Source organism: Molothrus aeneus, chromosome 5, assembly GCF_037042795.1.
Source record: "Molothrus aeneus isolate 106 chromosome 5, BPBGC_Maene_1.0, whole genome shotgun sequence".
Taxonomy (NCBI): domain Eukaryota; kingdom Metazoa; phylum Chordata; class Aves; order Passeriformes; family Icteridae; genus Molothrus; species Molothrus aeneus.
This window is the reverse complement of record NC_089650.1, coordinates 5,854,270-5,877,512: the sequence shown is the minus strand read 5'-3', so window position 1 is coordinate 5,877,512 and position 23,243 is coordinate 5,854,270. Positions and strand designations below refer to the sequence as shown.

The 23,243-nt window shown below is 38.2% G+C and overlaps 1 protein-coding gene across 5 annotated transcripts in view; it reads left to right on the top strand.

Moving 5' to 3' along the window:
* ERC1 (ELKS/RAB6-interacting/CAST family member 1) overlaps positions 1-23,243 on the top strand; it is a 267,709-nt gene that overhangs the window by 105,439 nt on the left and 139,027 nt on the right. For all 5 annotated transcript variants that reach the window (XM_066549637.1, XM_066549639.1, XM_066549641.1 and 2 more), the window contains one exon: positions 350-543. In XM_066549637.1, coding sequence (XP_066405734.1) covers positions 350-543 — 194 coding nt within the window. The remainder of the gene's footprint in view (positions 1-349; positions 544-23,243) is intronic.

Genomic DNA, 23,243 nt, shown 5'->3' with positions numbered 1-23,243 from the left:
AAGCTGAATTTAAAAAGCTAAATTTGTTTTAAATTTTTATTTTCCTGCAGAGTATTTCCCTATACTTAAATATAGCATAGGCCTTTCATATAATTAATAATAATTAATTTATATAATTAATTATATAATTAATTATATAAATTAATATTTATATTAATTTATATTATATATTTATATATTAATTATATAATTAATAATAATTAATAATTAATAATTCCTGTGTAATAATTAATCCTGCCATTTTGAATTAGCTACCTAGATAGCACTTTGGAACTGTCACAGGTGACATTTTGGACTTGCCAGAGCTCCGTGTGAGTGAGGTGGTGTTTCTTGCACCTTTTTCTCACAGGCTCACGAGGCAGCCCTGGAGGCCAGGGCCAGTCCCGAGCTGGGCGAGCGCCTGCAGCAGCTGGAGCGGGAGGTGACGCGCTACCGCGAGGAGTCGGGCAAGGCTCAGGCCGAGGTGGATCGGCTCCTGGAGATCCTCAAAGAGATGGAGAACGAGAAGAATGACAAGGATAAGAAGATAGCAGAGCTGGAAAGGTGAGGATGGTGTAAAAGTTAAAAGAGGAGCAAAAAAACCTCACATTAGTATGTTAGAGATAAGTCGTTTTTCTTGTCTTAAAAACATCTAAGTGTCTGTTTTGGAAAAGTCTTTTAGAAGCTTTTAGTCTGTTTAGAATTTTTCTTTCTTGCTACATTGTTAGGAAAAGGGTGTCTTACCATCTGCTTTTTCTTACCTGGCTACTCAAAAATAGGGCTGATACAGGTAGAACTAGAAGGGTAGATAGAGATATGAGGGAATGGAGAGGGTTGTAAAAGCTGCTGGAATTTTGGTGTGTTTGTAAAAGAGTTGGTTGTTTTGATACAATAAATTCCTCAGGCGTGGCTTTCACAGAAACAAATAAGAAAAATGCCTTTTCAGAGCTTGTGTTACTATTTACTCAGGTTCTTCTGACAAGTGGCCTAATAACTCAGTACTGGTAGGGATACAGGTAAACTTTGGCCCAAGTGAAGCCTGATGAGCAGATTTACTTTTGTCCAAGCAAAACTTGATTCAGCCCTTTTCAGCATTTTCCATCTTTCTCTTGGTGCCAGGAGGCTGAAGACTATAATGTCCCTAGAAAAAATTGAAATTTATTATGATTCCGTGACATTTGTATCACAAATATTAGTAATAGATCTTGTGAAAAACCTGAATTAGATTCTGTGTTCTGTCATTTTCTCATCTTACAGTAGGCCAAGAGCAAATTTCTGGGCAGTAATACCTGTTTGGGGCTTTTTGTTTACTTTACCACTCCCAACTTGGAGCAGCAAAATGGAAATTTGATTATTCCCATTTGTCTTGTGCCAGAATAGTCTTTCTGTGTTTCCATTGCTTAACTATTCTACAATTTACTGTCAGGAAGATTAGGGCAACTATGTGGAGGACATTTCAGGTTCTGCCATCAGTGATTATTTTTCATGGCTTGCTAATTGTCACATTATGGGCCCCTCTGAATGATTTGAAAAACTCTTTTCTAAGGAGTCCATTCTCTTTTCCTTGACATGTACAATTCAGCTTGCCAGCCGGGTTTCTTCTCTCTTTGTGGCTGTAAGCAACATCCTCTTAGTTTTCTTTAAGTTGTTTTAATTCTTCATATCTATGGCATAAACTCAAACACTCAGGAGTGAGGATATATTCTTTTTTAATGTCTTCCCTTTTTTCCTACGTGATGCATTGTTCAGCCCATTGGTACATGATGCAATCAGCAGAACATTCAGGCAATAGGTTGATATTGTTGAGTGAGTATAGACATGAAAAAGCTACAAGTCACTCATTTGTGTGACTTTTCAGTCTCCATCTCAGGTGTGACATTCCCCATGTCATCCTCTTTAGGGCAGGCAAGCTGCCCCGGGAACAGGTACAAGCAGCAAACTTCTATCAGAACTAAGATAGGGGGAAAGGATATATTCATAGTGCCTTAATTGGTTTTTTTCTTTGTGGAGAAGTTACTACTGTTTAGGAAAAGAAAGTCAGAAATATGTATCATTCCTCAGCCTGATTCCTCGAGGAGATTAAAATGGCAGGAAGAGAATTCTCTTACATATGCTTTTAATGCAAGTTGACTTTTTTATTTTATTAGCATTCAGAAACTAATAATGATTTGAATTGCAGCATCAAAAATTGAATAGTCACAAGTGTCCTATAAACAAAAAAAAAATATAGTCTACAAAGGAAAAATAACAAAGAAAAAAAATTAGGATGGATCTCTTTTTATTGATAGAAGCAATTGCACCATCTTCAAAGAGTTAGACAGTTAGTTTAGTTAGTTTTTCTTGGAAAAGATGCACTTCTAGGCATCTGCAAAGCAGTTATTGTTTGTCCTGTTACATGGTAGTTTCTTGATGTTTCAGTCACAGACTAAAGTCCTACTATGAAAACATAGAACCCCCAAATGAGTAGATATCATTCTGTAACAATTGGGTAAATACTTTGACTATTCAGTTTTATCCATTCCTTCTTAGCACCTGATCATCAGTCTTACAAAAAATCGAGTGGTCCTCTTCTCTTTTTAACTTATCTTTTCTTCCAGTACTGAGATAAGATAGAATATGTTTTCTCTTATTTCCAGTAATTAGGATGGGTATTTTGACTATGGAAAAGAAAAGACATCTTTTTTTATTGTCTGACTCCCAGCAGCCAAATAAATCAAGGGGAGGAGAAAAATCTAAGAATATTCATTAAGTGGAAACAGAAAAAGTCTTCATGCTCTAGAGATCTAATCTGGATGCTGTTAGTGTGGTGAATTATCCAAGCATCAGCAGCTGAAATGATTTTTCAGGTGTAAATGTAATATAAACACAGCACTGGAGAAAGAGATAGAAACTTCCAGATACTTTATGGTGAGGTTTTGACTGGTAAGTTCTCTTTTTCTGAATAATCGTTGGAATTTCTATTTGACCTTAGTTGTTTTCAACTGCTCCCCCAAACAACTATTCCCTGAAAGCTTGCTTTCCTCTTGTGAGTTTTTGCATAAAGCAGAGATTTTATCATGCCTATTTCATGTGTAGGTTGGTCCTGTTTTAATCTACAATACTTGATTATAAAATATTCTTTCATGTCTGAACCTATATATCAAAGCATGTTACATGCATGTTTTAGAGGTAGAAGAGCCCTGGTTTCCAGGAAAAAAAAATATATAATTTTGCCTTTTAAAAGCCTTTCCTAGACTGTGGTCCATGCAGAGTGAGCTAGGAATTATCTTGACTTTTAATGCTTGTACAGCTGATCAAGCTGTGTTGTGCAAAGAAGAGCCTTAGTGCCTGCAGAAGCAATTGTCAGCAAGCTAAACAGCAAATATTGCTGTTCCTATCAGGAACAGTCAGTGTTCCATGTGCAGCAAGACGAGAAGAAAAGAGTCACATACAAAGAAGAATTGTACTAAAAAAATGGGATTTTTCAAAAGAGAGTCTCTCTCTCTTCCTTGTAGTTTTCCCTTTTGCTAGTTCTGTGTGACAACTAGACCATATGCTGTCAGGGAGGGAGAAATGGTATCCCAGCTTCATCCACAGAAGAGATGTGTCACCTGTTAGGGAGGTGTGCTCAGGGGAACAGAGAAAAAGACAGTAGGGAGAGGAAGATGAAATTAAAAGCAGAAAACTATTCTTTTAACCTTTTCAATGCAAGCAAAGCTGCCTTGTGCTTAAGGTAACATAAAGAGGAAAATGCTTCCACAGCTGTTGCAGTTACTGACTGGGAGACATTGCTTTTCAGATGAAAGATATGTAAAAAAATGTGTGAATTACAGTGCATGCTATGCGAAATTTGAAAAATATTCTAGAGTCAACACGAGGTGGAAAGCACGAGCTCATTGGTGTATATACTCTGTGGGGAGGATTTTGCTTTTTCTTATGGGAAGGTGGGCCCTAAGTCCACATTTCTTCCGTGGGTGAACAGCCCCATAAGTTTTATTTGTGCCCCCTATTGTGGTGGTGTAGAGGTTTTGTAGCTGTCTGGTTATTCACTTCCTTTGTAACTAACTGTTTGCTTTTTGTACTGCCATCCCATAACCTCCTGTCTCTCTGTAACTTTTCATTTTGTGTTCTGTTTCCTCCCTTGCTTTCTCCTCCCCCCTGCCCCACCCTGCTCCCCGAGTTGTGTTGTTTTGTTTTGCTGCCCCGGGGGTGTTTGTGACTGTGCCTTTCCTCAGAAAGCGCGGCTCCCGCACTCCGCACCCTCCCTGCCAGGTGTCGGTCCCCGCACCGCAACACCTGGGGGGGTTTGTGTGGGACTTCCTGGGAAAGTGAGTGCCCTCAAGGCTTCTGTTTCCTCCTCTGGGCTGCAGTGTGGCCTCTGCTGCTGCTGTTTGGGGCTGCTGCGATGCTGCTTCTTTCTCTAGGTCAAACAGCACCTGCTTATGTCGAGTGTAAGCGCTGCTTGTGACCGCAGTCCAAAGGAAGTTGGCTGCTGTTCTCTCTGATGTAAACTTGACAGAAGCTGTTGCTTTTTAATTCTAATTCTCTTGCTGTGTTTTGCCTTTTGGTTCTGATCTCTGCTACCTACCTACCTGCCTGAACCAGCTACAAGTCAGTGTTCTTCAAGTATTCTAAAATGTGTCATTGATAGAGGTCAGTTTATCAGTTTCTCTGGGCCTGGATTGAAGGCACTTGAGACACTAGTTCATGTTGGGACTCAGGTGTTTATTATTTCTTATCAGTAAAACAGTCTCACTGCTGTGAGTTCAGCAGCAAGGCACAAAATGGCCAACAGTCTCTCGTTCCAAGGTCTTTTAAGACTAAACTATCTAATTAAGAACTGGTACCTAGATTATTTTCCCTTTTAACCCAGTAACTCATCCCAAAGAGCCCCCAGTGCAGACTTTTCTGCCCAATCACAAAATGCCCCTCAAACCCATGGAGAAGAAGCATGAAGAAATTCAGGACAACACCCTGTGCCCTCCATCTTGCTTCCATCCACAACACACTAAAAATCCCAAAACCTCAATTTCTCACCAAGTGATACACCTACACTACTCTCTATAATCTATTTCACACTTTTGTGGATTCCAGTCTATCTTGAAGTCCAGGAAGCCTTCTCCATGAATGAGGGTCAGAGTCAGTGCTCCCCTGGGGGTCAGGGCAGCCCAGAGCAGACAGAGAAATATTCCCAGTGCCCTGGGTTTCTACAAGTATTGACTTATTATTGAGTTTTATTGTGAGGATTATCTTCTAACAAGAAAACAAACAAACAAAAGGTAATGCTCCTTATCTGGGACATGGCCATCAGAGCCTTCAGAGTAGTTTGTACACAGAATAGTTTATACACAGTCCATACAGTAGTTTATACACAGCTCTATTGGTGTGCACATATTATGCAAATAAGAAATTTGAACTTGAGAAGTGGCAGGAAGTATATCTCTGTATGTTTCTTCAGAAGTGAGCACTGAGTGAATATATATGCAAGTGCTAGTTCCAGTTGCAGGCTTAAAATTGATTTTCATTTGGCACGCTCACTATATAAGATTGGTTCTTGCAAGGACACAAGGCCTGGGTTTTTTTTTCCTGAAGGAAACTTTGATTTGAGAGCAAAGGAGGACAGCACTCAGCTGTGGAATACCAGCAGTCCTGTTAAGGACAGCTGGAATTAGTGGCTATTTTAAGAAAGAGAATTTGGAGAGTTTTCCTGAAAAGAATTTAAGGATGCCCTTTTGAAGAAGAAATGTTCCAACTTTTGATTTGTAGCAGCCAAAAGGTATACTCCTCATCTTAAATATTTCTTCCCAACAGTAAATAAAAGATTAAAAAACATTGGGGGATCTCAAAAGAGTGCTGAAAAATGTGGACAGTAGAATGCAGTATCTTACTTTGTCTCTCTTTAAGAAAGATATGTTTGTGTAGTGTTCTATGAAGGATAGATGGAGAGAGAAATTAGCTGTATTTTCCATCAACTTTACAGTTTCCTAGAATAGTCTAAAGGAAACTGTACTAGTAAATTATGCCCTAAGCTTAAGTCAACAGTTTGAAGCTGAAATACTTATTTTCAAACTGCTACTCATACCTTGGAATAATTGTCTTTGGTTTTCAAGTTTGTTGTTTCTGTGAATTTTTAAATAGTTTTTTAGAGCATTCCTAAGCAAGAACCACATCAAGGCATATAAGTAATTTCAAGTAAGAGATATGGTGTCAAATTAAAGAAAGATGTTAATAAAATCATAATCATCACCATTAAAGTTAACCTTGAGAGATGGTATGGCTATAATTCTATATATGTCTTAACTGATTATAGTCCTCCAAAAGTAAATTGAACTCTGATTCAGGCATTAGAAAACCTGAAACAATTAAATATTATTTTAAAATGCTTCAATCTATTTTGTTGTCATAAAACATAAAAGCAAATGTATTTATCTTGCACTTGCATGGTATTATTACAAGGCAGAATCTGTTGCTGCTGTTGTTGTGTTTTTCATCCACTTCCCTCAAAAATCTGTAGCTTAAGTGAACATTAAAATTCTAAGGTAAATCATTCAAAACTTAGGATATTCTGAGCTTGCCTTATAATTTTAATTCACATTTTGTGTGAAATGATGCACTCTTTAACCATATATGAACAATTTTTTTCCATAAAAATGCTGCCTTTTGTGAAGGACACAGCTGAAATTTTCCACAAAAATCCCTGGTTAGGCTGAACCTGTCATGGGAAATAGCAGCACAACTTTTTCATATTTGGCAAGCAACTGAGAACTGGGTTTTGTAATGGAAAGAAGTGGTCAGGCCCATAGTTAGTGCAGCTCCACCTCTGAGCACACAGATCTGTTGAATATTAAGATTTTCATCATTTCCCAGCTAGGAAAGCAAGAAGTAATTTCTTTTTTCTCAGTCTTGCTCTATCTTCATACAAGATCAGCATTACACCTGAAGTCCTGTATCAAGTTTCACAGGAGGAAAACAAAAAACATTTCTTATCAACATAACTTCTTCAAACAGATGAGAATAAAAGATGCAGGCACATTTGCTTACAGGTGTTTGACTTAAGGCATTTGAAAGGATGCTGGTTTTCAGAAAGTGTCTGCCGTCTGGAAGTCAAGCTTTGTTCAAGTGCCTTAAGAGCAGCACTCAGACTCACTAATCACTCTTGAAACCTACATCTAAGCAAGGAAAAGAAAGGCACAGGGACACTGCCAGTAATTGCAAATCCATCTGTAGAGAGCAGCGGATAAAAACCCCATCACAGTGATTTTAGGGTGACTCCTCAATCCATCCTCACATTTTTCATATAGTGGGATATCCTTCTTCAATTTATTCTTTATTTAGCTGTCCTTTATTTCCCATTCTTTCCTCCTTCCTGTGTTTTGGGAGAAACTGAAACTTTGTGATATTGCAGAAACAGCTGTTCTAAAACACAAGGTCAGAGAACCCCAATTAGTCCAGCCCCTGACATGGTGAGAGGTCAGGGCTGGTGCAGACCCTGGCTAAATATCAGAGCTTGCTGTGTTATCCCCTCAGTGAACCATCCAAACTGGTATTAAATCCATGTTCCAGCAGGCAGCACTGACACTAAGCAGAGTGATTCATGTCCACAGAGCTGAGTATGGACCAGCTCCTTAGCTAAGCTCAGCAGTGAGCTGGCCTAAAGCATGGTTTGTCTGCTGATCTAAGAGTAAGGATCCAACCTTGGATCCTCCAGGATGGACCCTGCACTAGAGAAATACCAGTAATGAGAAGCACTGATTGTGAGCTTTTTTGGAAGGCTTCTTTTCCTGCCAAATTTTCTGTAGTGCTGAAGTCCTGCTTGTTTTTATCATTAAATCAAGGTGATTTTCAAGCACTCCCTCTCGTGCCTATTATCTGTAATGAGTATAGGAGTTGTCATCTGCCTTATATTGTGGCAATAATGAATTTTATTTAGCAGGTATCTCCTAATCCAGATGCTAGATCGGTAGAGTGTAAGAGCTGTGATATAATTAAAATAATTATAAACGTGAGGAGGAAGAGCATCATGTAGACAATGAGCCAAGTCTGCATATCAGTTTCATTGTTACCTGCCTTTACTACATCTCTTCAAAAGCTGTTTTGTAGCTTTGTTTCAGTCAATATCTTTGAGCAGTATGGGAGTATCCATACTCACAACTTGGAGCAAAGTGAAAGGAGCAAAAAAACCCCAAACCCACCAAAACCGTCTTTTATAGAACTGATATAGTAAAAATAAAAGTGTCAGAGCCTGGTGTTGTCTTGGAGTACAGAAAGAACAAGAGGAATATGCAGTAATTGCCAGCAATTCAGTGGAAAAGTAATTTTAGTGCTCCATTGTGGCCATCAGTGGCTGGGTTTGTGCTCTTAGATCCATGCATACAAACCTTCTGTCTCTGCCTCTCCATCTCTTCCCTATCCCTCTAAATACCAACCTAAGAAGAAGACCAGCCATCATTCTTTTTATCAAGAAAATCTGTCAAAAGGGGTAAACATAAATAGCCTCTCTGCTTTGACAGACACAAGGAAGATCAAGTGCCTATTGTTCCCTGTCAGACTGCTTTGAAGGGATGACAGAGTAATAAATATACACAATCACTCACTGTCAAACAAGGGGAATTCAAAGGTTGACTGAAAATCATTACATAAACTCCATCCTAACTACATCTGAGACAAATGTTGCAGGCTCCTTCCACTCCCTATAATACACAAGCATGTGGAAGAAATTGTAGCTGGAATAACCAACAGCTTTTAAAATACAGATTTCTTAATTATAATGCGAAAGCCTTCACATCTCAATTTTTTGATCTGCACCCAGTGATCAGATTAAAGTCAGCTCTACCTTTAAAATTCCCAGGGTGGTATTTTAACAGAAAGTGGGTTTCTCTGAGGCTGGCAGCTGGCATTACGATTGTCTTGTCTCCCTGTGTGACTCTTGCATCGGAGCACACAGTTATTGGGGCTGGGCAGGAGCGCTGCTGCTGGATCCTGTAAGGAATGCTGCAAGTGTGTGTTCTTGCTTGAAGGGAAAGAGTGCAAACTGAAACTTGTGATTTTGCTCTGTAATGAGTCTGTCTCGGTATGTATCTGGTCCTGCTTGCTTGGGGCTGCTGCCTGGGGCAGATGCTTGCTGTGCTCCTCTGTTCAATTTCACTGATAGAGCCCGTGCACTGAGGCTTCAGCTCCACTCCATGGCAGATCTCCATTTACTTCCCAACAGTTGACAGATTCAGGTGTCTGCCTTGGTTTTAGTTGGAGTGACAGCACACTTACTGATTTTTTTGGTTCTAATTTTAATGTGCTTTCAGACATAGTCCTTATTTTTGTTCAGCTAAATGTTATGATTATTCTAAAAATCCACACTTCTAAAAAATATTTTGTGCCTCCATAACAAAAACTTGGAAAAGGGGCTAGCAGTTACAGAAAATGTATTTTTCTTTGGAAGAAAGAATTATTCCATAACAAAATGGAGATGTAGCAATAATTATTTTCTATTTAAAACCCATGCAGCTGGTTAAATAATACTTCTGTAGCACACAGAAAATTGCAAGTGACCTCAGCATAGTGTTGTACATGCTGGTTTGCCTTCATCCTGTGCCAGCAAAAGATGCTACCTTTAATAGCAGTTGGAAGAGCTGTATGGTTCATTTAAATTCCACTGGGCTGTTCTGAGTTGTAGCCTGTATGTTTTTCACTGTTAAACTGAAGAAACAATATCACATAATTGCAACACAACCAATGGATCCCTGAAACACAAAATGAGAATCTTAAATTTTTCACCTTACTGTATTTATTCCCATATTTAACCAACTGTTTATTTTCACTTTTTTGTTCCCTTTTGTTAAATTTGTTTGTAGTCTTGGATTTCACTCAGAATTGTTACTTACATGTTTTTCAGTATGAATTAACCATGGCTTTTGGAACATTGTAAGTTACTTCAAGATCAAAGACTGAGATATGTGGTATTTGGCACTTTACAAGTCTCATCTTTCCCCAAATCCCCAGATAATACAGCCTTTACAACAGCTGTCCTTGAAGAGCTTGATTTGAAGAATGTTGGTTGAGAAGCCAAGGAAAAGTACTTTTGCATTAGTTAATCTGTTACAGACCAATAACAGCTGCTTGTACAAATTCAATACCCAACACAGTTGAGAGTAAAATTTATGTCATAAATAAGGACTTCAAATTTTATTTACATGCCTCCATATACCAAGAATAATAAAGAATATAGCAGTTAGCCAAAAATATAGAAAATGGAAAATATAGAAATATTTTTATCCAGCCCATATCCTGCCTTTTTAGAGTGAAATTTTGCCATGGGAGAAGTACAACAAATGATGCCAAAGCCAAATTGCTACTTTGGACAAAAGGACATTTCCTTTGCCTCTTTCCTATTGACTGAAAATCATCAAATTTAAAATCAGTTTGAAAATATCTATCTTTATGGTTCCTTGGACTTACCTTGCTGTTATCAGTGAAATTGACAGCAGATGCCTATGAAAGATACTGGAGACATTTGAAAAAAACAAAAAAAAGCAATAATGAACCTATGGGACCTCATGTTATACAAGGGACTCCAGCATTTTGTCTTGGTCAGTTCTGCTGTTTAACAATGTTGGAGGGAACTGTCAAAAAAATACCTGTTTGGTCATTATTGTTCTTAGATTGCACCTTATACAGGAGAATTATATGGCAGGAAGAAGAGGCAGCTGCTTTTTTTGTTTCTCTTTGGAAGGGGGGACTTCAATGTCAAAATTAAGAAAGATGAGCTTTTAGCTTTGACAAATCTTCAAGTTTCAAGGACTTTACTCAGTGGTTGGGGTTTTTTTCCTTTCTATTTAGTCCCTTTATACAAGTTGGGGTCATCTGCAGGAAAAGTGAAAAAATTGCATGCCTTGCTCATGGAGAGAAAATAAGCCCTTAGAAGATGTCATAAAGGAAGCATTTAGGTTTCATCTCAGATAGTCAAACTCTGTATTTTCAAAATGTTCATTAGAATTCTGGAAGAAGGGTACTTGCTAATGATATGATATAAATCCAGAGTTTTCTTGTAAGATGGCTTATTTTCTTTTTCCAAGAACTGTTACATATTGGAGACTATTTTCTCTACAGAAAGTTGCCTCTAATTGAAATGGTGTAATCTAATCTAAAGGTCCTTCTTTTTCTCTTATTTCTTTTTCTTGGTTTTTGGTTTGGTGGTTTGTTTTTTTTTTTTAATTAGATGTCTATAAAACATGCAGCTCTGTGTTTGTGAATGATTGTGTGTCTGTGTGTCATTACCTGATTTATATCTGCTTGTTTTGTCCTTTATTCTTGAACTGCTTTATCTCTGGACTCTGTTTTCACAAACTCTAACTCTTTCTCTTTCGCATCTCCTTCCTGGATTTGCTGCTTCCTTCAGCCTCACCTCAAGGTCAGTATCTTGCTTTTAAAAGGGTGTTTATGAGACTGTCTATTCAGCTAAAACTGAGATCTTACAGAAGATTGCACATCAAATTACATGATTGCAAAATAAAAGATCAGAGATTTGGTTAAGTCTGTGTGGGAGGATGGGTTGAATAGGGTGCATGTTTAGAAGGAAAGAATTTGTATCAAACCATTGTAAATCAATGTTGTTCTGCACTGGGGAGAAGGGGGAAGACTAACCAATGAAGGTTTTAAAGGGAAAAATCTCCAGGAACAGGAAGGTGAAGCAAGACAGTTTAAAGGTTTCTGGTTTTATCTGTTACTTTAAGAAGAGATTGGCCATTAGCCATGATACATACACATGCTGTGGAGTGCAAAAGGGGTTCCTTTGAAATACTGGGGGTACAAACTTTAACTGCTGGATCTTTATCATTGCATCTGGGCCTGAAACCTTACAGGGATGACTGCAGAGCCAGTTTTGGTGCAGCTTGAATGCACTGTGCTGTCAGAAAGAACCAAGGGCTGAGGATTAAAGAGAAGTGAATTAGCAGGAGATGAATTTGTTGAAAACACAGTGATAAACCACTAAAGAAAGCCTACTAAAAGACAATATGTTTAATTTGGAGTCTTTCAGCCATGGCTCATTTTTCTGGTTTTATATTTTAAAAGCAGTTGCTAACCTTAGATTTTGGGATTTCAGTAGAGTAGCTCAGAGCAAACATCTGTGGCCTAAATAACACAAGTAAGAGTACATTACCTAATGACCCTCATTTGCCTTTGAAAGCTCTGCAACCATGTTGGATTTTAGTCTTTGCTGATAAATTCTGTTGCTAGAAACCATCTGTGACTCCTGAAGAAGGAATGATCATAATTGTTTCAGGCAGTGTCTTTGCCCAGAAAGCCACTACTTAATGACTAAAATTCTGAGTTATCAACCGACATCCAGCTTTGCTGTTCATGGTTAGCACTGAAAAATGTGGTGGTGGCTGGAATCCCCCAGAGCTGTGATGCTGCTGACGCCTTTAAATTGTGTCAGTGCTGTGACCTTGGTTTGGCACAGGCTCTGCACTTGTGGCCTCGGCCGCGTGTTTTTCTTCCTCCCACAAACTGGAAAAAGATTGGAAGTTAATCATGTTGTTGTCATCCATCAATACCTTCCATGCTCAGTGTGTCATACTGGCATACTTGTAATTACTGGGGAGAGGAGGTCTGGCCTTGAATGACCCCCTTCGTGTCCCAAAAAATGTAACTGTCAGGAAGCTTTTCCTGCCCCCTGAACATTCTCCTCTGAAATAACCACTCTGCCTTTTGCTGCAGGAGCAGGACTCTGTGGGCCAGTCTCTATTTGCCTGCTACCACCAGCACATACTTGTTTGCTTGGTGTGCTTTGGCTGATGAAGTCCTAGATGTTATGGAATTCAGCTGTCAGAGCTCTTTTGACTTCAGTCCATATGGCTATAGGGTTTTATCAATACCTGTGCCTGTGCTGGGATTAATGATAAGAGGAGAAACAATTTAAGGGTGCTGTTTGGTTGTGGTCTTTCTAAGTCCTGGAGTGATTTCTCTTTTCACAAGCAATGTAACCATAACTTTCATTTCTCACATTTAGAGCATATTATAAAATTTGGGTAGAGAAAGTATGGCTGTGATTTGAGGTGACCAAGTGTTAGGATTAGGAACTTGGAGGAGTTTTCTAAGATGTTAAAGACATTGCCCATTCTGTCCTCACAGTTTCTTAGTTGTTTTATTGATTATTTTGGATTACTTTTTTTCCATTTTTTAAATTATTGTGGTTAGTTGCTGAGTTTTTCATTTATTTGTTAAAATAAATCAAGAGTGTAAGGAAGTAGGTGGAATGACTGCTCTTGGAACTACAAAATCTCTGCTGGCCAGAAACAAAATATTCTTCTCAGGGCAAACAGGAAAATTGCAGTGGTTGAAGTACACTAGTTTCTTTCCTAAGCATTTCAGAGTTTGCCTAATTACCATTGACTGCAACATATGAAGAAATAGCTGTTCTGTGAGGTAACATTCTACCTTGGAAGCTACTATAGGAGACATAACTTTATTTTTCTCTGTATGATGTAAAGCAATTTTTTCAGACATCAAAGCAAATGTGTCTCCTGGAAAAGAACTCAATATGTGAAAAATGTGTTAGGTATGTCTATCTTCTAACAGGAAGAAATCCTCTTATTATTTCTGTTCTCACCTAGAACAGCTTTACTTACAGTAATGAATACCTCTGAATTTTCTGATCTGTCCATTAAACTTTTCATCATCTCACTCAGTGAATCAGAATAGAACCATGTAATCCACATCACTGTTGCTGTTGTGACATGTATTTACTGCTCAGAAGTCTTAAGGATCTGGAGTGGATGTCATGCTGATTCATAGTAAATAAAATTGCCTTGGAAAGCATGAGGATTAGAGCAGTTTTCTGTAAGAAGTTTTTTTGCTAAGCATCTCTGCTGATGACAGCTTCCCATAAAGAACTCCCCAATGCTGGCTGAGTTCAAGAGTAATAAACCAAATAACACTATACTGATGTCATTACCTGCAGCAGTGAAAAAAAAGTAGAAAAAATACCATAAATTCATATGCTCCAGTTCTTCTAAGCTGTTCTTTTGAATATGTGTTGTGAAAGTTGAGATAGATAAAGATGAAAAGACAATCAGGTGTTATAGTAAGCAACTGCAGGTTGAGGGAAGAATATTGATAATGCAGAAATCAGATTTCCAGCCTCAAACTAGGTAACAAGCAGCTTAACTGGACAGGAGATATCCCACAGAATGCTTGTCTTTTAGTGCTCTGCTTCCTACTGTCAGATTTTCTCCTAGTTTAGATCATGTAATTGATTGTACTGTCTGCCATGTTGTAAAGCAGCTAATCCACTTCTTAGAAGAAAATTTTCCAGATTTTTTTGCTGTACCAAAGAGAATTTGATGCTTTAGGAAGTAATAATGAAATACTGTAAACCTTATTTCCACAAGCAAGGTGGCTTGGTGATTAGGTGAGTACAGGCTGGTGGCATGAATCCAGGTAAAAGTCTACTGAGAGTGTATCCACGTAAAATTAAATGTCAGTGTAGCAACTCAAGTGTAGCCTTATAAAATCAAAGTAAAAACAAAATACTAAATCTGAGGGGATTATTTCAGTCCTTCTTCCAGAGTCCTAAACATATATTAAACAGAACATGTCTAACCACTGAAGAAATATTTAAAATGTCATCCTTCTATAAGAAAATAGCAGATAATACTGCATAAAATGTTCAGAGTGCAGGAAACTCAGGGTGCTATTCAATAATTCTTTTAGAAAGCCAAACCAAAACAGCAGAGTACTTAGTGGCAGGCATGTAGTCTGTGGTACCTCTGGGCTTCTCACTGTGCTGGAAATTCCTTTGCACACTGCTGGACCTCCAGGTAGCCGTGGATCTGAGCACTGACAGCATGCCAGGGCACTCAGGAGAAATTTTACTGCAAGTGTGGCTGGGTCTTTAGTTTTATACCTTCAGAAGACTCCAGGTCTTCACTCTGCCATAACGTTGGTCATTAACCACGTCAGGAAGTGATGAAAATTTGAAGTGTGTTGAGTTAGCAGTGGTTTTAGCTTAGCAGAGACAGAAACATTATCTTCAAAGAAGTTTCCATTTATATTTCCTTGGCTGTCTCCAAAAAACAGCAATCTGTAGTAGTTGTTTTCTACTCAATATGTGTTTCCTGTAGTTCTACTTAGAGCAAAAATGGCTTTGGAATTCTTTACACTAAGTAGTACTCTTTTTTAAAAGAGTTATCTGATTCTTTTGAGTGAGGAGAAATATGGCATCTTAGGGATGATATAAGTGGAGAAGAAAAAAATGAAGGCAGCGTAGGTCACAAAATAGAACCGTGGTTTTCCTTAAAAGAAGTTGTTGGCATAGCCTTTCAAATTTGCTTTAGATATAGTGATTATCAGAGCTTTCCTCCTCTGTTGGAAGTGGAATCTCTACCTACTCTATGATTTAGAAGGTTGAACAATTGTTTTATTAAAACTATACTGTATTAATATTATATTAAAGAGATATTAAACTATACTACACAAAGAGACTAAAGAATATTAAAGAAAAACTCGTGGCTGTTTGAGATAGTTAGGACGCAGTTTTGACTTAAATGGCTAAGGAATCAAAACAATCTCAGTAGAATCTAATTACTTAATCCCTTCAGGTAAACAATCTTCCTAACATATTCTACATGTGTAAAAAGAACAGAAGTAGCAAGTAGAGATAAGAATTGTTTTCTCTTCTCTCTGTGCTTCTCTAGGAAAAATCCTGGAAGAGAGAGTTATGTCTCACTCTGTTCAGAGAATGTGAGTGCCACAGTTTGTTGAGGCAGCATTTTTCTGCTGTGAGATTTTCAGCTGCCTGGGAAGTCACTGGTTGCATGTTGAGTCTGTGCCAGGGCCTGAACTGGAACCTTTTGTTCTTGTGTTACTCGTGGAGTTCGAGTTGCATTGCTGACCTGCACACAAGGTGTGCCTCAGACAAGAGCCTTTGAGCCCTGGTGGTTCAGATGTGCCTTTCACTGCTTCACTTATCAATTGAGAGCATTACTTCACTGCTCACTGAGCTCATGTTTTCCATCCTCATTCCAGCTTCTCTAACAGGCCTATGCATCATCTCTGCAAATAATTCCTCATCTTTTGCATGAAAAATATGTTAGATAAGCAGAGATATTTATTGCAGTCATACAGCTTATAGATTCAGTGAATATTTCTGTTGCTATCAGTCAGTTAATTGGAAATCATTCTTAATCACTTCACTGCAAAATGAAAACAAATCTTGTCCATGAAATCCCAAGTAGGCTATTAGAGATACTGCAAGATAAAAAAATGCTTAACATTCTTAGGCTAAAATTAAATTAGAAAGCTCTTTTTTCCCCCTTTTCCCTTTCTCTTCTATGGCTCTCTTCCATTTTATTGTTCTTGCAGGATGGTGTATTCAAGTATTCCCTCCTTCTGCATAATGTGTTCTTCATCTTCAAACAACAATAGAGGGCCCTTTCATACTGGAATATGTCAGCTTTTCTAGATAGTCTTCTTGAAGTACCCCAGGCAGTTCAGACAGATTTAATCAACCTCTCAGTAACTTACTTAATTTCCTGCTTATCCAGCAGATAGGCCATTCTTCTTAATTAAAAGAAATGGGGTTTTTCACTTCCTTAGAGAACAAAATATTTCCAGTTGTCACTTTCTGTTCATGGCTGAATAATTAACTCCCATCTCCAAGGGGTAAGGTGTCTCCTCTCCCTTTGGTGACCCAGCACACTCCTCCCAATGTAAAGTGCTTTTACCTGGAACATTCCTTTGTATCTGTTTACAATACTGAACAGATTTGATAGAAATTGGGATCAAGCATGTTGATAGTTTTGGAGTGGCAGTGGGGTTGGAATGATTCAGTTCCAGCTTCCTTCCTTCAAGCACTTTGGAATGAACTTTACCATTACAGGTAACTTAATTCTTTTTACACAAAACCAAAAGTGACCAAGAATTACAAACCTGAGTTCCAAAATGCTCTCTGTAAATGCAAAAAAGCATCATCTCATCCTACAAATTACTGCCAGCAAGTGGCAGTTGCCAAGCTGGAGTGCTCAGGGCCAGCCTTGACAAAGAAAGCAAAAGGTGCCAGCCCAGCAGAAAAGTGAGGCTGCTTTCCTACTCGAGTTCCTCCTCTCCTGGGAACTGAAAGAGAGGTGACATAATGCAACTTTACCCCACAGGTATCTGTAAGGAGGAGAACTCTTATTATAGTGGGGATGCTGTACCTTTGAAAATGCATTCCTTTGGGAGCACCACTATTGTGTTCATCCCTGGATCTTTCCTTAAGCTTATCCTATTCTGTAATTGTCTGCATTGTATTTTCACTTTAGTTCCTTGAGTCTGCAGTGTTTTAAATAAAACAAGTCTATTCCTAGTTTTCAGATGATAGGATTCTTGGTTTTGTAGGATGCCCCTGAATTCTCATGTAATTGTACCAAATTTATTAGTGTTGTTAACTTAAAATCAACTACTAGATACATTCATTTCACTTTTCAGTGTCTACTTTTTCACTTTCACAAATCAATCAGAATATGTTAGCAATTTCAGTTAGTAATAAATAGCCGAACACATTTTCAGTATTTCAGATATCAGCATCTTTTAAATGATTGATACCTCAAATCAGTGTGAATTGTCTTTTCTTTTAGCACTTGCTCCTCTTGCTCAATTTTTTTTTTCATAATTTACTTTAAGGCGATCCTATACGGGGAAAAAAAAAACAGGAGAAAGCATTAAATGACATTGATTGTCAAAACTTTAGTAGGATACTGCAAAATGACACTTTCTATTGCAAAAGTGGCCACTGACTTGGAATGTGAAAATAATGGATTTTCCTGTTGTATTTGGAGTAGAACACATCTATAATTGCAATATTTAAGGTCATTTCTTCTTAAAGGAAATATTTCATGACCATATGTCCCAATCAAAGGACTTGTTCCTCACAGCACAAGCAACAGGCAGAGCTTTTGGAGGCACTATGCAATGGCATTATAAAAAAAATTAGCAGAGAGATGCAAATAACTGTGTTTTTTCTCTCCTTAGTTCATAATATGCCTACTTCCCTTTCTTGTATCTCCTGCTCCCAGCACAGATTTCGATTTTAATACAGAATATGGAGATGTGTGCTCAGAGAGCTGGGGCATGGCACAGTTTCTGACAGTTTGCTTCCTTTGACTGCTCATTTCCATGTGCAGTATGCTGGATCACGTGAACAAATGACAGCTGAAATACAGCTGAAGGAGGCTGCCTTCTATTTTTAAGAATTCTATTCAGACTTCAGATGTTATTGTAACTTGTGCAAAAACCCTAGAGTATGAGCAAAAGACAAACATTTGGAAGAGTTTTCTAAAGCTAAACAGAAGGGATAAACACATTCTACTCCAAATTTCAGGAGCAGGTATGAATTCTATTATGGGTGTAATCTTTCCCACATCCATTTTTATCTCTGTCATTTTTTTAATAGATACAAATTCCTCTAATTAGTTTGCCAATATCTGTGAGGAAATTCTACTTTTGAGCCATCGTGAGTTTAATTTAAAGCAGCATGGCTCTTAAATTTTTAAATGAGTTTAAAGGGTCTGTACAGTGTTAATTTCTTCCTTAGACCACTCTGCACAAGGAGAAAGCAGTCAATAACAAAAAAACCCAACACCACCTTCAAAGGGATTTCATTTCATTTCTTGAAAATTCCAGAGAGGAAGGGGTGTGTTGTGTGTTTTCTTCTGCATCTTGGAATAGCTGCTTTTTGAATTAGAGCTAGAGAAATTTTATTTCTAAGTAGAAGGGGACTGGAAAGCTCCTCCTGTCTTTCTGTATCCTATTTTGACCATAGCCTCATCAATATGAATTAGATTTTCATCACTGTTTGTCTTTCGACCTCCAATGTATGCCTTCATATAAAAAGATAGATGATTTATAGGAAATATATTGTATTTGTGTTTGTAATATTCTTCTTGACAACAAAGGCTGTTGTTTTCTGATATTTCCTAATGATTAGGAGTGTTCCCCAGTAGCTTGGAAAATTATCTCACTGAAGGGAGGCAGAAGATGTCTCAGTGACATCCTGCATTAAGGCAGTTGCTCTGATAGGGAGATCAGCTCAATTAAAATCTTAATTTTGCCTCTCTTGTCTCAAGGTCACCAAATAAAAAGTACTTCACTGGAGTAGTTTAATTGCCTAGATAAAGAATGTAACTTTCTGAGTACACACTCCAAACTAGAGCTAATTGAATTAGCCAACCTTCTGATCTCTGAGGAGATCAGTGAGAGTATACTTCAGATATCTGACACATGGGGTATCTTTTTGCCTCAGGTTTCTTTTAATGTGCTCCTTCATCACATATTAAAAATTACAATATGTATTCAAAATACTCGTGGACATACTTGTTCTGTATCAGATCCATGTGTTGTGGAATGGTAGAAACCCCTCCTCAAATGCACAAGGCAGGAGCCTTGTCCATGGCTAACCAGGGCTGTTAAGGAGACCTCATACTCATCCACATTGCTTTACAGCACTCACTGAACTCTCCAGAAGCCCAGTGGTGTTCCCTTCACTTGCAGAATACTCCTGGCTGTGTTCTCCTGTGTGCCAGATTGAGAAGGCAGAGTTACAGCTTTGTCAGAGGAGGAGGAGGACTGAGCAATCTGCACTCTTCAGATGGGCTGTGCAGTCCTGTGGGGGAGATATTTATTACAAATAATGCTGCTGTCCCCCATTTGCCAGGCAGTCAAAAGTCTATAACAAATCATCTTAGCAGGCACTCTTCACACTAACCTGATGTGGGCTGTCAAAGCCAGGGATCCAGAATGTATTTGAGGAGATACTTAAAAACTCTTTGCTGAGCACCCAGAAGCATCCCAGATGTGCATTCTGAGAGGCTCTCTGGTGTTTGCTGTCAGAAATTGGTCTCAGCAGTGGATCCCAAAACAGAGCTGTGTCCCTCCCATCTCACACTGAGGTGGCACATGGTGAGGGAGATGCTGTAGCAAGGTACAGTTTGATGAGTGTGATAACATGGCTTTTCAACCAGCCCCATCCTTTTGTATACTTTTCCCAGTATAGTATCTGGCAATGGCCAGCTTTGGATCAGATTTTGTGTAACTTCTTTGTAGCTAACAGAGTAAACACTTGGCAGTTCATGTTTGTATAGGGAGTCTTTTAGAAAGATTCTTCTTGAAAACAATTTTTAAGTAGATAAGCTAAATTATATCAGATTTTTATTTGGGCTACTCAGTGACATAAAATCATCAGGTTTTTAGCCATGAAATGGACAGGTTTACATTATGTCAGAATGGTCCTGCTAGAATCACTTCCTTACATCTTTTCCTACAAGCAAGATTCTGAATGTTCTTGTGAATATATTTCTTTTTGTTTCAGAAATCCTTGTGCACTGAGTTACTGCATTTATCGTGCTTTTGGTTTTGTCCCTAGCAACTGCTTAGTTTAATACTTTTTGCTTGAAGACTGGATTTTCATTATCTGTCAGCTTAAATGTGTGAGACATATCTTGCTTTTTTAACATACAGCTATCAAGAGGATAGAATAATAATGTTCAACTGTTATCCCAAATTCCTGCAAATTTTTAGAAAGGACTTTTCTCTCTTCATAGCTTATTTACATACATATAGATGTTTAAGCTACTCTAGCATGGTTCTTAAATGCCTAGTTTTAAAGTTTTCTTATCCTTACATTATTTTTTTGTTTGGTTGCAATGGCTAATTTTTATGTTTGATTTTTATTTTTAATTGTTTGTATGGGTGTTGTTCTAGAAGGAATTAAAAATATTTGCCCATCTGAAAGAAAACAGCTGCTGTATGGGGATTTGTTTTGTCTTCTGGCTAGTGGGATTGCAGTTAAAAAAGACATGTATTATCTTAGATCACAAAATACCCTCTGAAACTTTAATAACATGCCAACATTCAACACTTTTTTCAGCCAAATGGGGCAGGTCTCTTGAGCAGAGAGTGGCTGGCTGTGTGTGATCTGTTCACAGGGCAGTTGGTTTTTTGAGCTGGAGTTGAAGGTAAAGAGAACAGCACCTGTAGGACTTCTTCCCACACTGTTAGGGCCAAATTCAACTAACCCAGCATGTTGCAGGGGGAAACAATCCACACCAAAACCTAAACAGCCATTTTATAAATGTCTTTTTTGGCTTTGCATCTGTTTGTTCAATTAACAAAAGCAGGGAAAAAAATACAACAGAACAAACTTATTTTTGAATGACTGAATGCTTTTATTAAGGTCCTTAAAATATTAGTATTTTTCTTTACAAAGGAACACCCATACCACTATGTTACAGGTTTATTTCAGAATTCACCTGAAGTTTGTTTTTAATGTTCCTAGCAACAATCAAAACTAAAAGTTGCAAGGTTTTAAGGTTAAAGGTTTCTTTTTTAGTTCAGTTGCTGTCAGCTTTCAACAATAGCTATCAAACGTATGATTAATTTTATATTTAATCTCTGAAGTTTGAGTTAAAATTTTATACCGGTAATGAAATTATGGTAATGTATTCATTATTTTCATCACAGAATTTGCTTCCAGGAAATAGGTGCTGAGAATTTAAGTAGTTGGGAAGCTACATGTTCATTTATTAGTCTTTTTTTTAGCTGCACATTAGCTGGACAAATAGGTGCAAAGGATTCTATCTACAAAACTGTACTTAGAGATTAATGAGAACATGAGGTGCTATAGATGTTTACCAGAAATATTTAGTGTCTTATTGTATTTGGCCCTGTCTGAAAGCAAACCTTTGATTTGCTTGATTTGATATGGACTTGTTGCGCTAAAACAAGGACATTTTGTTTAATCTCTGCTGATAATCCATCCATTTCAGCCAGTTTGTTAAAGCAATTTTTATTTTCTTACTTTTTTTTTGAGAATACTCAGACAGCAGCATTTGACTTTGCCACTGTATGTAGCTGGGCTTCTGTCTCGTGACTGGAGAGCACCTTGGTTAATTCTGCTTTTGGTTTTTTTAATTCCCTCATGAAATGTTCCATGTAGCATTAATAGTAACTTATGCCACCTTATTACTTGGTAAGCCTCATCTGTTGCTGATGAATCAGGTGATAGATTTCTTTTCCAAGGTGTTTCTAAATTATAGGGGGGGTTGGGATAACATTTTTTTATTATATTGAGTTTCTAGATTCATATGGTATGTGCTCCCCTATCTTGTATCTTCCCATCTGCTGTTTCTAGAAGAAAATCTTTGTGTTGTTTCAGCTACAGGGAGAGATGTGCTGACTGCATTAGGAAATGTGCATTATACCATGCAAATAATTCTTACCACTGAAGAAGGACAGTGGTCAGTGTAAAGTCAAAATTTGCTTGAGGGCTTGACTTTAACACCTCTTGATTCAGACACTCTTGGGCTCCTGTTCCTAAAATCTGGTGCAAGTGAGTTTCCCACAGCCTTCATCCCTTGCCTCCTCCAGTGCTGACCTGAACACACACTTTGTTTTCAGAAATCAAAGTTTCCTAGCCTCAGGAAATGAAGTCCACCCCTCATCTCTTAAAGCCACCATGGGACAATTTGACTCACATGCAGCAGCCCAGTCACACTTTCAGGATCTGCTAATATTTTCATTGGCACTCCTTACCTTGTCATGTAAGTGGTGCAGAACAGCAAGGACCAGCGTAACAAAATGATGAGAGATTTTGGGAGGAGTTCACAGGCAGGGGAGGTAGCTGAGTGCTGTTGAACAAGAACAGTTTAAGTGTGGTGATTGGTCTTTTAGCTTGGATGCAATGACCAACAGAAGTGGTAATACTAAACCAAGTTTCTGAAGCATAGTGAAATTATTGTTTCTTTTAGATAGTAATTTAATGCACCATTTTTGATCTTGTTTTAACGTTGAAGGGCAATGACAAACTAGTTGAGAGGCTGGAACTGCTGTGTACAGCCAAAGCCCAGGAAAAGGCCCCAATGACACTTAAAAAACCCAACCCAGCCATACAAAATTCCACATAGATCTTCAGCAGCGTGTAATTCCCCTGATCCTAATTTTTTGAATGCGTTAGGTGAAAAACTTTGTTCAACCCTTGGCAGCTGTCAGTCACACACCCAGCTGAGGTGATGGGGCTGTGTGGTGTTGTCAGGCCTGTTTCCTTCATTGCTGATTTATCTTCCCTTTATCACTTGCTTTTTTGTGAGGTGAAGCAATTAGGCTTTCCAAACACTGCCATTATTCTCCATGATTTGGTGACTAACCCTAACTATGGTGCAGTGAGTTTTGAGCAACTAAAAGGCAAATCAAAACCTCTTGGAACAGTTTTTCTTCTTTATTTTCAAAATATTTTTGGGAAGAGTTTTTCCTTGGTT